Below are 14,650 nucleotides of genomic sequence, written 5' to 3' on the forward strand. Positions count from 1 at the left end.
AGCTTTCACTTTCCCGCCAAAATTCATTATTTTTGCCGTTTATGGCATCTGTGCGCTTACGTAACTGCTATTTTTTGCCCCGCGCCGACGTTGCGAGAATGCATTGCGTTTTTCAGAAGCATGGCATGCAGGGATGCAGATGCAGCCCTTCTAAGCGTGGGCGAGGAAATCATAGAAATGTTACGGAGGGCCTTTCGCCCTCTCTGGCGTATGTAGGACATGGGCAGTCAGATACCGCTTTTCCACCCAGCCTTCTCACGACATGTATTTTGTGGTCCGAGAGGACGTTGAGCTGATCGTGCACAGAGTACCGTGCCTGACAGACAGACGGCCTAAGACAAACTATGTATCACTATCACACACATGAAAAAAGTGCCATTTTCAAGCATGTCAAATCCTTCCATTTTGCAGGATGGAATCTCTCTCTGATTTGTCCACACCCCCGTACGCCTGCATATCTTTGACAACACCCCTACCTCTTTTTTTCCTGTGCAACTCCTTTGCTACTTCAGCTTTACAAAAATACTAACAGCGATGCATAAAGCTCCTACGTCGTCACTGTAACAATGATCCTTCCCATGCTCGCAGTTCTGGATTCACCTCTATTTAGTATTTGTCCAAACAATATCAATGCACAGTTTAGTTTCTTACAAAGTGAATTTATTCAGATGGGGCTCATAGTACACATCTGGTTCCTACTGTCCCAGTTACAGCAAAATTCCTACTGTGACAAGGGAACCTTGCTCACACATAGTATGAACAGTGCATTTTGTCAAAGCAGAAGTACTTTTATTCCCTCCAAACATATTATTAAACTGCCCAATTCAGAGACACTGAATGCAGCACAAACTTCATGCGGCATACAATTTTTGGCCCTTGCTCGCTTAATACTTTTAGCTACACAATTCGTATGTATGCTGTAACCTTATACAGGTTGGCCTATATGAATAACATGAGCTACCATAGAAGTTTATTGTGGTTGCAGTAAAATTAAGGTAAGTACACAGCAGAACACAGAGTTGTTTCAGTTGCATTGGAACAGCAAACAAACAGCAGAGAGATTGGAACTTTTACATGGTGCACTTCTTCACGAAAATCCTTGCGTTCGCTGTAGGTACGGAGCCAAGTGTTGCACAGGTGGTAGTACGGTCAATACTACATGTTTTTAACGGCTGCCTTTCCTGTACGGATTAAACCTCGGATTCTATAGGAATCTTAGGGTACAAGCTGGTCTTGTTCTAGGACAAAACACGAATGGGAATACCGGGTGTCTCGAAGTCAGGGAAATAAAATGCAATGTGAAATCTGGGGAATTTGGGTAGGGAATCGGAGGTCATTTTAGGCAGATGCGCAATCAACCACACGTGTGCAACTCTTGGAATCGTATCTACAGCTGTTTAACAAATTTGCGCACAAAAGTGCATCCCGTGGTGTTCAGCCAAATTCAGCAATCTAAAGGGAGACTGTCCACAGCATCCTTATGACACAAAGTACCGTGAAATCCTTATCTAAGGATGTTTCACAGTGTCTCATATCAACACATTAGCAGGCTTATCACCAGAGCATGTGGTAAGCATTCAACAACCTTTTTGTGGTTTAAATCAAATCTTCATCAGACGACATGTTTAAGTATTATGTTGAAACTAGCTACACTGGTGTAGTGGTTGCTGAAGTTCCAGCACTGTATGACAGTCTGTGTGTGACACTAACTGGGGGCTGATGAGGTGTAGCTGGTAACAGTGCTGATAAGGATGCCTCAGACTGTGCTGAGAAATTCTGGTCACTTTCGGAGACCAAGTGAGCATCTGAAGCTATAAAATGTGCTCATCCTACATCAAGCAAGAACATCTAATTCTTAAGACATCAATCTAGGTAACGTGGTTACTTCAGCAATATGAAGGTGTAAGCTACAAAAGGGTCCAGATGGTACATAACTGAAGAAGTGAATGTTGTTGTTTCTCCGTCGTCACTTCTTCAGATATGAAATTGTGTTTGGGGGGAGGGTCACTTCTTCGTAATTCCTAATTAAATACACAGAAAACTAACACCGTATTCAGGTACCTTACATGACATCAAGTCCAACAAGTTTAACAATCTTGTAGAAGAAATTGACATTGCTAGTAGTGCGTAGTTTGCTACTATTTACACAACGGAAGAGGAGAAAAAGGACTATACCACAGCCTGACTTCTACTAAACGCTCGCCGACATACCGTTACCAGTTCTACCTATACACACAGCACTTTCCAATGCCAGCTTAACCAGCTTCACTGTGCAATGCTTTCACTGTTCTTCACCAGCAGTACCAATTATCATTCAGTAGGGGAAGGATTGCACGCCATTAAACATTCAGGGTCAGCAAAAAATGATAAACGCTTGGTTTTATAAGCGCAGATTTGGCCTGCCTAGGTGTTTTTCTGTCACAAACCTCGTGTGCTGTGACTAGCTAAAGAAACTGGCAGTATCCAGTTCCACCAGTTTCTTCTGCCCCAATAGCACAGTACACGTGCCACTTAAATGTGGATCTCTTCTTTTTTTTTGTCGGAGGGGGAATGTAATTATACAATAGCTCAATGTTTAATTATGTATCAGAAAGAGTGCAGCACTAAGTCAGCCTGTCACAGAGACAGGTGTTTCCTTTTGTCAAACAAGCTACAAAGGAAGAACAGCTGCATGGATTTCTGAAGAAGAATTTCTACACAGCCCTCCGAGACAGCAAACATCACAGGATCAATGTCTGCCAGCCACAATTAAGCTTGTGCGATGTTAAACAAATCAAAAGTGTATAGACTTTGTTGAGCAAAAGCTGAACCACAGAATCAATCAATCATTTTCACAAACAAACACAAACACTGAATTGGAACTGCATCCCATGTTGTTACACTGTCGTGTTCCATTTGCCAGCCCAGGTATTTTTACACAATGTGCGAAGCCGTGTGTCTAGTTTGATTCGAGAAGACTTTTTTTCATCCCTAAACACAACTTCTACTCAATAGTTTTGTCTGGTCACATGAGCAGTATCTTCCCTGCTGCAGCAGAGAAACATATGGCAAAGTTTCCATGTCTCACTACATTAAAAACAAACAAGTTCCCAATGTCCTAGAGCTTACAAACACACGTGCACACACAGAACAAGCTTTGTTTAGCAGGATGAACCATGCATGAGGTTCCTCTGCAAGATCATTTTGAATTTATTTTCAACCGTAGCAAAACATTGCTCAGCAGGTGTCATTTCCACACACACACACAATCAAAGCACATACGGTCCAAATTATACCAAGCAGATCCGTAGTATTTTAATTCACATCATACACAAGCACATACATTTGCACCCTGCCTTGACATGTTCTGCTACGATTCATTTTCTTAGAAAAATAGAGAACAAATTCAGCTAGAGTGTCGCTTTTCCCCCGAGTAGTAACATCATCTCCTTATTTACACTCATCTGTGCCAAGTACGCCCGATGACGACTGTTGGCATACAGTCGGAAAGGATGCTCTTCAGCGACACTCTGACGCATTTTCAAAGCCTGTTGGCGCAGCGGAATGTCAACATAGCAATTTCAGCACCGACGGAGGAAGCAGAAAAACTTTTTTTTCGTCTCCTTCACAAGGCTGCTGAAGATCGTCATGAAAATTTTGGAAGGGCAAATGTTGCAGAATAAGCATATTCTGTTTACAAAGTTGTACAAATATTATCCAAAAGTGCTTGGCATGTCTCTCAATAAATTTTTGTGGCCTTCAGATTCTTTTGCAATGCATATGCATTACAGTCAACATTAAAATTTTAATTGCGTGTGAATAAAAAAAAAAAGGGTGTTACAATGCCACATTTCTGCTTCCTCCGATCAAAGACAAAAATGGCATTTGAACTGCTGTAAGATTAGAAGCCAAAAAAAAAAAAAAGTGAACCAGAGTTAGTTTCCCCAAACTAAATGCAACTTCTCAAAAGCTTCGCAAGATTAGAGGCAATACCTTGTTTTATTTGACAATAAAATTCACGTGCAAATCAATTCCCATTTATTGGCCTATGCCACAGATAATGCGCTTAAAAAAAGACTGAAAGATATAGGTTCTGAAGAGTTAAAAACCATAGCTTGCTGAATTTGAGAAGCCCATAGTTGTACGTAGTAACTGTACGTAATAGTAATTGTACGTAATTCTTGGAAGATTAGGAGCTTCCACAGCAGTTCAAACACCCTCGCCCGTGCCGAGAACCGCTTTTTCTTGCCGACAGTGTCACATGTGTGCACGAGCGCGCCACACACTCACACGGCTTCAGTGTCAAAGAAATATACACACATGTCCTCTTCTTTGTTCTTTAAGTTTACATGAATATTTATACATATATAAACTTTATCTCTTTTTTCAGATTTTTTTCCTCAACAAACTATGTACATTTTCTTCTGGGCAGTCTCAGCTGGTTATCATTTATCGTTTCCATGCCAGGAAGCTCGGGCAGTGTCATTCGGTCCAAAGATCCAAACGGGACTCAAAAGCGAGAGACGATAGAATACGGAGCTACAACTTGTGCTACAGGAAAAGTGGAACACACACATTGCATGCATTTTATGTTTCAAGCGTCAATGTCAGACTAGAAAAAAAAAAAAAAATTGATACACTGACTTAAATAAAAAAAAAAACTACTTTGGATATCTCTCCAACCTAACAATTTATCATTTGTCTGATGAAGGATGTCTCGTACACAACTTTATTTCCATGAGACTTGTTTTTCTTTTATTTTTTTTACTTGGCCAAGCATGGGGCAACACAGAAAGCATGACACAATGCAACAAAGTCAAGCAGACTGTGTTGCGTTTTCTGTGTGGCCGCACGGAGGCTTTTATGTGGTACGGAATTTTCCCACTAGCAAGCATGCTATGTACCATTATATCAGGTCCTTTCGTATCCATTTTGTACACTAAACAGTGTCCTTATTTAATATGCAGTGTACATAACAATCGCCTCTGGCGTTAAGGCACCCCCACCCATAAAATTATCATAAAAGTAGCTACCCCTTGTAAAAAACGAAATGTCAAGCTCTGAAAAGCTATAATATTACAAAAGCTGGAGATACTGGGCCAGCCTTTTTATACATTGAAAACATTGTCAGCACGCAGCTTTCTGCCCAATTCTCAAGCCAATGAAATGCAAGCAAAATGTGTGTCCGAGGTGTGGCAAGATAGAAATTAGACAAAAGTATGAAACCTGCACACCATGCAAGCTGAACAGTCTCTGTGATACTTGACACGTCAATCTCAGAATAGAATAGAGAATAGAAATAGAAACAGAAACAGAAACAAGAATAGAAATTGACACGTCAATCTCAGCCCCGTGGCACCAGACACAGACAGATTTCAAACGTGATGCGGACTTTTCACTGGTTGATGCTCGACACAGGGTCGCGGTGTTCCTACATTATATTGATCACTAAATGAAAACCTCACTGTGCTCAAGAACATCAAGCCAGCTTGGTGCATGATCAACTGTGAATGTGTCATGAATAGATTGTGCTCGAATTACTGTCCAATAATTTAAGAACAGAAGGTAAGCACTAGCAAGTAAACCTGCAAGATAATGTCCAACTCAAAAGTATACTAAGATGTTCCACTCTACTCAGCATAAGGTGCAGGGAGCAGAATATGCACTAGTTATTTACACACATCACATGTCCAGCTTGCACGTGCACAGGGTAAGAGATCATCAGGAGGAACCTATGTGCAGGGGGGGTGACAATACATACTACAATTCTACATCTGTGTACAGCAACAGTTATAAAAATAGCTATGTACATATCAAATGCTATATATTACAAAGCACGGCCGTGCCAACAAACGGCATGCAAAATGAGTCTCAGCATAAATAACACCTCACAGGTGCAGAAAATGCGCACAACCACAAACGTCCATTCTCAAATCCTGCTATGCACTGTGAGCTGTATCATTCACCAGAAGTGTGATAATCCTGAAGGGTCTGTCTTCGGCACCTTCTTCCTGTGAACAGAAATGCAAGGGTGGACATCAGGAACCACACCTGACTACAGCACCATAAATAGAGCCTAAAGTTTTAGGGTTTTACCAGATTCCCCCCCAAATTTGCACCCCCGAATTGAAGGTTGCCCCTCTAGGGTGAAACCAGATTTTTTAACCCAGCAAATTGCCCTCACTGGGATGTCTGTAGGAATGCACTAACTTACTTGTTTGGCAGCAGATGCAGTTACATCACCGTTTGTACCAAACCACTACAGTTAGCTTGAGTAACTGGGCCCGATTTCTCCCCAAATTTAGCGTACTGGAAGTTTTTCTACCCGAATTTTCACGGATTTAATGCTCATGTTTATTTACCCAATTTTAACCCCCAAATTAAGGTAAGGTCACACAGAAAAAAAGTCTTATTGCTTCTATAAATGCCTATGGCCACGCTATTTCCAGAAGTGTGCACTGTACTGTCCGGTTGTGTGTGCTCAGATGAAAAGGCACTTGTCATCTGCTGGGCAGCTTCCTTATAAATATACTACACAAACATAGGGCCTGACTTTTTAGGGTTAAACCCATATCTGCGCGATATTTACCCCCCCGAACGAAATCTGTAAAATTCGGGTTTAACCCGAATCTACCCGAAAACATCCTGGTCGCGTGGCACACTCATAAGCGTGCATTAAAATAAAGTTTGATAACATTGCTAAACATTAGTTCCATGTTAGACAAATTTTTATTAAACAAAAAAAAATAAAAAATCACCCGAATACACCCGAATTCCTGACGACAGAATATGCCGTAACGGGATTTAACCCGAATTTTAAAATGAAAAATATCACCCGATATTTACCCCCCGAATTTGGCCAAAAATAAAACCCGAAAAAGTCAGGCCCTACACATACAGCATTCTCCATGATTAGCTCACATTTCTTTCTTCATCTTCTTCTTCGTCCTCATCCTCCTCGTCTTCCTCCTCGTAAGAATCCTCATCCTCTGAGCCAGGATCCTGAAGTGGCTGCCCCCCATGCTCACGTAGCAACATTACAATGCGAAGCAGCGCCTTGCTGTGTGGCTGCGCCCTGTACAGCGGCCAGGTGGAGTGCAGAGCCGTCTGGTGTGCATAGTTCTGAGCATTTATGTGCATCCGACCGGACCTGAGTAACAGCTCTGCGAGGTCCTCACGCTGCATGCGGCATGCCTGATGAAGTGCAGTGTTCCCCTCATAACGTTCCTGCAAGAGAAGCCGCAATCTATCAGGCGCCCACAGCAAGCTCATCAAGCTCAAGCTAAGCTCAGAGGCATCCGGCCGAAGAAGTAAGATCAGAATCTTTTGATGAATGTAGCTCTCGAAAGGTCAAGAATAATGACATTTTGACATAATGTCATTGACATAATGACGTGTTCAGACGCGACATGCCCATTATCTAGTGCTGCTTGGTCTATAATTTCGCCAGTACCACATCGCCGCCACCAAATGGTTTTGTGATTGATCCAACCTTTACCCGAGATCTCACTACCAGTGCTCGACCTAAGAATGACAAAAAACTATGGCTGTGACCGTGTATTCACACGAGCGACATCCACACGGAATATTCTAGCGGAAGAAAAGGCGGAAACACTGCCTCACAGAGCCAAAGTTCTGTCCCGTGTTACGTCGAGCATTGACACGCAGCAGAGTATCGGGAGTGGCGTACCGCGCATTTAGCAGACGACACCGTCCGCGTCTTTACCTGTCGTCTGCTATGGAATATCTTATGGTTGCGTCGCAGGATATTCCACATGGTTATCAGTGTAGGTGAAGACGCTCACGCTCACATGACAGCAGAAAGCTATGACGTTTTTCGCATCTTCCGCTACTGGGGGAATGTCACTCATGTGAATACACGGTGAAACCTAACAGAGTCACTCTGTCGGACTGATTATGCTGCAGTGCCACGAAGGGCCCCTATGAACACCTTGCGGCTTCTGTGTTGGCATGTCGCAAAGTTGAGTATTTCCGAGAGATTTCATACCCAACAGTAACGAGCGTACGGAAGGGCATAAACGTGCCATGCTTACGTTGAACATGACATGACAGTAGTACAAAGGGTTCCCGATGCACGTTGAACTGTTGAAAATAATCCACCAACCTGTGCATTGGGGTCGGGTGTAAGAACCAACAGGTGTTCCACAAGTTCCCTGGACCCAGAGCACACTGCCAGGTGGAATGGCGTGTCACCAGCATACGTCCTTTGGAGAAGCAGCTGCTCTATTTGAGACTTGCTGTTTTGCACTTCCACTTTGTACTTTAGTCGCAAGAAGTCCACCTCCTGCTATGGTAGAAAAGAAGGAAACGATCCACCTCACCTCCAAAGAAGCACTACACAAACCTATTGCGCAAGGCTCGTACGAATTAAGAGGCGCAATTTTTTTACCCTTGGTCAACATCCAAAATCAACAGGACTGTGTACAATGACAGAGTAAACACGGTTCAGGTGCAGAAAATGCAAGGGTCAATCGAAAGATTAATGAGCGCACATCTCACCTGTGTGATGGGTGACAAGAATTCTTGCACCAGAGGCCAGCTTCCAGCTCGGCATGCCAGGTGGAGGGGCGTGCAGCCGGCTTCGTCCCTGGCATCTATCGTTGCACCCGAAACGACGAGGAAACGAACAATGTGTCTGTGACCGCACCGGACGGCTATGTGAAGGGAAGCCTGGAAACACCAGGAAAGGGCGGTCAGGCATATTTAATCGCACTGCGCAAGAGCGTGCTTACCTGACCGGCATCGTTCTTGATATCAAGGAGGTCTGGATGCGGTGTCTCACGAATGAAGTTCCACACAACGTCTGCCCATCCTTCCATACAGGCAACGTGAAGCAAGCTGCAATAACCAGAAGGAATATGCAGTATTATTAGACCCTGATGCTTTAGGGTTAAACCTGATTTTTCCCCGAATTTGCACCCCGAATTCAAGGTTGCCTACTTAGGGTGAAACCCGATTTTTACCCGGCAAACTGCCCTCACTTGGACGTCTGTAGGAAGGCACTAACTTAATTGTTTGGCAGCAAATGCAGTTACATCACTGTTTGTACCAAACCCCCACAGTTAGTTTCAATAACTGAGCCCGATTTCTCCCCGATTTTAGCGTAATGAAATTTTTTCCACCTGAATTCGAAGGAAATTAGTGCACACGTCTATTTACCCGATTTTTACCCCCCCAAATTTCGAAAAAAAAAAATTTCCCGAAAACTTCAGGCTCTAAGTATTATGGATGACAGCAGCAGAAGATACAAGTGGCTAGGCAAAGGGCTTCCAAAATAAATTACCAGCGGCACCTGGAAAGACTGGATTAGAACAGTAAAAAAGGAAGGATAGTTTGTGTGGACGCGTACGCAATAAAAACTCTCACTACCGCGACATATTATCGATCCTACTTCAAAGATGTTAGTTGAGTCCCACGTCCACGTCATGCAAAGTTCTTCCGCTTTGTCATATCCGAACAGTATATTTCTAGTTAAAAATAGTAAGTTACATACTTCCAGGCAGTAAATGCACGCATCCTAAAGGGACAGTCACTTCTGTTTCAGGCAGTTTCAAAACTACGGTGTCCTGGTGGGCCACTGACTATGGTATCGACAGAGATATCGGCTAGATATCGGCCGAGATATTGGCACGGTATCGGCTAAGAGTATCGCGGAATTCCCTCGTATTTAAATTCTGTACGTATCTAAAAAAAAGCCTTCAATATTCTAAAAGATAAGCACGAAAGCACAAATATATGTACTATCATCACGAAGATTGTTTAAGGACCACAAAAAAAGGAATCAAAAAAAGGAATGCTTTACCAATGACCATGCATGCTACGAAGACGTGTTGCGTCAACCTTAACATACAGCGCAAAGCAACTCTGGCTACGACACAGCCTTCGCCACACAAGACACCTCAGAGCTGATAAGCTTGAAACCCAGTACGTATTCTGATAAAGCAATAAGTGTAAGATAAGTGTTCAGTAAGGACTGCTTTCGTCAGTAGGGGCACCCGTGGACAAACCCAGCCAAGGAGCAAACGTCAGTGAATACAAAGAGCTCCAGCCAGTTACAACTGAACAACTTAAGAGAGTTCAACGCGTGTGGGTATGAGGTAAACAGAGGCACTGGAAAAACCCCCTCACACTGGTCACAACTTTCATGCTTCTCAGAAGCACAGTCAGCACATTCTTATCACTGCAGTGGATCATGTTCAAAACACTTCAGGTATTGGATCTAGCATACCATTTTGTGGCCTACAGTAGCAGTCCAGTACATTGTGGGTTGCCCGTTACGTTCCTTGCACCGTATTTCGAGCAAACCTCTGCATGACATACGTTTACCTCTGCACAAAACACTGAAATGTTTCAGGTAAAATCTTAAGAATGCCTGTCTTTAAAATTTGCCACGATGCACCAAATATATGCTCCATTATTTCCTTGAAGGTAATGAAAACTGAATTAACAATTTTTCCAAGGCCGGGAGTTTTAGAGCATTGCAATAACACTATCTCATCGTTGCTAAATGTTTAAACAAATTAAATTCACCAAATTTTTCATAATAAATTGAAAACAGCACACACTGAGGCCCTGAAAATACTTCCTCCCAGCCCATAGGACCTGGAATGTGCACTTTCTTGAGTCATGCATTGCAACCACGTACTGCCTGTATCGGTATTGGTGTCGGAGCTTTTGTCTATAAACTGGAAGCCCGTGCATTTTCATTTCTGAAACCTCATATTTACTGCCACCCCAAAAGCAACCAGTAAAAACCAATCACAATTCCCTATTTACACCCTAATTATTCACTTTGACATACCATCAGAGTACTCATTTTTTTGAGAAATGAAACTTGACAACAACCATGCAATGTCTGAACAAATGTGCATTATTAACAGAGCCTTAAATTTTTAGGCTTTAACCCGATTCTTCTCCGAACTGAAGGTTGAAGCTTTATGATGATACCCGATCGATATTTGCCCAGCAAATCGCCCCCGTCTGTAAGAACGCACACCAACTTGTTTGGCAAGAAATGCAGTTACATCACCGTTTGTACCAAGCCACTACAGTTAGTTTGAGAAACTGAGCCTGATTTCTCACCGAAATTAGAACACTGGAAGTTTTTCCACCCGAATTCGCATGAATTTAGAGCGCACGTTTATTCACCCGATTTTTAACCCCCCGGATTCAGAAAAAATATTTCCCGAAAACTTCGGGCTCTAATTATTAAATGATGAAACTTACGTATCGCCGTCCCTATTCTGCCTGTAGATATCCTTGAATGAAAGAGGAGTGTGCAGAAGCTTTGCCTGTATCTGTACCCTCTTGTCGCTCGCCTCTCCCGCGACGTCTGCACAGTAGCCACTGTCGAACTTCACTTTCGACATCGCACTTTCACTCTCTGCGTGCGGTTCTTCCTCGATCAGGCCACTGTCTAGGAAACTGCAGGTCGACTTGGAGATGTCCGTAGCTGTTACGATGACAACAATGATGTGAGTCATACGAAAACGAAGAACAGTTCTGTGGTAAGCACATCACACTCATACCAAATTAACGTGAAGAAAGTTGGCAAGACAACCACAAATTGATTTTGATGATGAAAATACTACCAAAGCTCTCTTTGCCAAACTGGCAGAGTTGACTTTGACTACTTGTTCGACGCAACAATGAAGCAAATGGCAAGATAATAAGTAATGTAGTACTGATGTGGAGAGATTGGTGTAGTTAGAGAACACAGTGGTGAAGGATTGGTACTGTGTGCATGATCTGCCCGTGACATCTTACCCAAGCGTTACCTCGAGACGAAATAAGGTTCGTTACAACTTGGTGTCTTCAGTCACCAGTTTGAGCTCAGGCTAGATCGGACATTCACCATAAATGAGAACAAGCGAAGACAGAGAAAAAAAAGAGTGTACAGTTTTTTTTACGCTTTTTATTTAGGGCACATGATGGATTGGAGAAAAGCAGGATTTCATCACAATTCAAACACTTCCCTTGGCATTAGTGTCCCGTGTGCTGGTATCATTGCTCACCTCAATTATCGTTGGATTTCAATGTTTGCAATAAGGACAGGAAGAAGGTGGGGAACAAGTTTTCATGCACATGTAAAGGTTTCTAATAATGATACCTGTTGAGCAGCTCATGGACTGGTACCCCAGATCGCATGCAGAGTCCGTCATGCCTTTTCCCTGATCTGGACCCTCACTTAGTGAGGTGGCTGAACCAGCCTCACTCTTTCCGCTCTTCTTACTCATGGGTCTCCGAGAGTCTGAAAGGGGGAGGACATTCTGTAGCACCACTTTGTTTTACAGCCATCAAATGCTCGTTTATGCAATGCAATGCTCAATTTCATGCAAAAAATGGGTTTCCAGCACAGACAGGGAGCAGACTTATAGGCTCATTACATTTGTGTCACACAGAAGTTTCCATCTGTGGTCACAAATGCCAGATCCTGGCTTGAAAGTAGCTTTTTCCTTTCTTTTTTTTCACAAAGAATTACATATTTCTGTTGCTTCACAGTCCACAGACAAGTGTAAATCCCCAGAAAAAACATGTTTTGCATCAGCTTACAAAGGAATGGACTATTATCAAATGTCATATCTCATCATCCACTGCCACAACTTATTGTGCGAGTGCTTTTGTTATCACAAGCAACAGTGGTTATGTGGAAACACATGTGCAGACACAACATAATGAGTGAGAAAAGCTGTGCCTGTAACAAAGTCCAAAAGGTTGGAAATGTGCACATGTGGAGCACATCTGTGCTGGGCAACTGACTACTTAGCTCATTGGGATTCATTGAAAACCTGTGGCCACCTGAATCATTTTCCACCATTTTGCAGTCTCGACGCACTCTTGAGTACACGTGTATCATGTGCACATGTTCACACCTTGCTCTAAAGAGACTTAACACATTTTTGCACTGCATGGATGGTCCGTAAAACTCTAGCGTTCATAGGGTTCTTAGTTTTCGGGTTTTATGATTTTTAAAATTCGGGGGGTAAAAATCGGGTGCTATTTGCGTAAGAGAACTCTGTGAGAAAGTCGTGCACTTAGATATCTGCCTGATATGTCATCGGGGAATTTTCGGGTGAAACGAAAGGCATCTGATACAAGCCGCTGCTGTGACACTGGGAGGAGAAACAATAATCTTTATATTCCCGCTCGGAACTGGGGCAGAGAATGACCGTGGTATTCAAACACATGTCTGAGCTCCACAAAAGTTTGTCTTTTTTCCTGCGGGAGGGGATTATCAAAGGAGTGCAAATAGGTTGACACAAATAGCTCTCTCCGACAGCTTACTACAACCACAAGGTGAAGGACCGCAAGGATTTCGGGTAGATATCGGGCTTTACCCGGATTCTTGAAAACTTGTTTGGGGGGGGGGGGGGGGGGGGGACTATCATGAAAAATCGGGTTTAACCCGAAAACGCAGAACCCTAAATGTTCACTGTAACTGGGAATCTTAACATCCCAAATGGCATCTTGAGCTTGAATTACTGACTCATTTGGTGCAAATTACAATATTTTCTATACTTTCTTGTCATTGTTAACAATATTTCGCGGAACTTGGTTCCAGAGGAAAATGACGATCGCGAAAATCGCTACTGTCACAGTACTCGAAATCTAAGCAGCTACACAAAGGTTTTCTAGGTGTCTGCCAATGACCTCTAAGGACGTGTACGGAATGCACAAAATTCCCCGGCGTTTTCATGGTCATCTAACAAAGAGGGGTCGGCTGCCTTCTGGTGTGAATATACTCCGCTCGCAGGCAGGTCACGGGGGAGGCAGAACACGAAGCTAGTTGAGATATTAGACGGGGAAACCCCGGGACTACCCAACAAACGAGTTTCTTCACTGGGGTATTTCCCCGAGCAGCAGGAAGTCACAAGACCCTGAGCTTGGTGACGAATATTCTGCACGTAATACACGAACCTCGCGATGACTCAGTTCGTTGCATTCGAATAAAAAATAATAAGAAAAGCAGATTGCCGGACGTTTAGGAACAGCACGACCCGTAGAATATGCGGAGCAAGAGCTTCACAGTAGTTTGATGCACACGAACTAGAGGCATGTGTTTTCCGATATCAGAGCGTTGTGGAACATAAAAGAATAATACAGGGAAGGAAATTAAAACACACCGAACCAAATCAAGGGCATTCACACGAAGTGCCATCGCTGCAGCAGGGGGGGAAACCCAGACGTGGACGGAATTTTTCGTGGATGTCCCATATTTTAAATATTTGACCACATCTATCAATGTCGTGAGACACGTGGTTCAAAACGTGAAATCTGGACAGAGATCGAGTACGTTGCCCGCACGCCCTCGGCACAGCAAAGTAGGCTTAAAGCTCGGCATACATCATTGCTTGAACAAGAACGCTTACCTCAAACAGAGACAACCAACGGTCACGAAACTGGCCCAGATTTGTGACGAGACATTAGGGCGTCAAGAAACTGCGCTCGTTAGTGAAGTACACGTCTTCTCGCTTCGAATGATCGGCTTTGAAAGCAACCATTTCTGCACCTGGAATTCTTGAACGGGAAAACCCCAGTCAGGCAAGGAATAAGAGAGCAACCAATAGAAGCCCGCCATATGGATCACGTGACATGAAAGAGCAACGAGGAGACGTCGGAAGTGACCTCACGCAATGAACCACAGCGAAAT

At 43.3% G+C, this 14,650-nt stretch overlaps 1 protein-coding gene across 3 annotated transcripts; it reads right to left on the bottom strand.

Moving 5' to 3' along the window:
- Positions 1-638: 638 nt before the first annotated feature.
- LOC135401489 (NF-kappa-B inhibitor epsilon-like) lies at positions 639-14,548 on the bottom strand. Of its 3 annotated transcripts, none has more exons than XM_064633930.1 (8): positions 14,370-14,548; positions 12,110-12,250; positions 11,227-11,452; positions 8,733-8,838; positions 8,500-8,670; positions 8,105-8,287; positions 6,901-7,206; positions 639-5,990 (listed from the first exon to the last, which is right to left on the bottom strand). In XM_064633930.1, the coding sequence occupies exons 2-8, from the start codon at positions 12,234-12,236 to the stop codon at positions 5,919-5,921; spliced, it is 1,191 nt and encodes a 396-aa protein (XP_064490000.1). In that variant the 5' UTR covers positions 12,237-12,250; positions 14,370-14,548; the 3' UTR covers positions 639-5,918. The 3 variants fall into 3 exon arrangements, with proteins under 3 accessions (XP_064490000.1, XP_064489999.1, XP_064489998.1); XM_064633929.1 differs by lacking the exon at positions 14,370-14,548 and adding an exon at positions 14,124-14,157 and having other exon boundaries at positions 8,105-8,284; XM_064633928.1 differs by lacking the exon at positions 14,370-14,548 and adding an exon at positions 14,124-14,157.
- Positions 14,549-14,650: the final 102 nt, after the last annotated feature.

The sequence above is a fragment of the Ornithodoros turicata genome, chromosome 7 (assembly GCF_037126465.1).
Source record: "Ornithodoros turicata isolate Travis chromosome 7, ASM3712646v1, whole genome shotgun sequence".
Classification (NCBI taxonomy): Eukaryota; Metazoa; Arthropoda; class Arachnida; order Ixodida; family Argasidae; genus Ornithodoros; species Ornithodoros turicata.

Excerpts from the sequence above, each read along its gene's own strand:
- LOC135401489 (XM_064633928.1), bottom strand. Across the intron at positions 11,453-12,109 it reads GTCCATGAGCTGCTCAACAG|CTACGGACATCTCCAAGTCG; the intron begins GTATCATTATTA and ends TCATCGTAACAG. Across the intron at positions 7,207-8,104 it reads CACCCGACCCCAATGCACAG|GAACGTTATGAGGGGAACAC; the intron begins GTTGGTGGATTA and ends CTTCTCTTGCAG.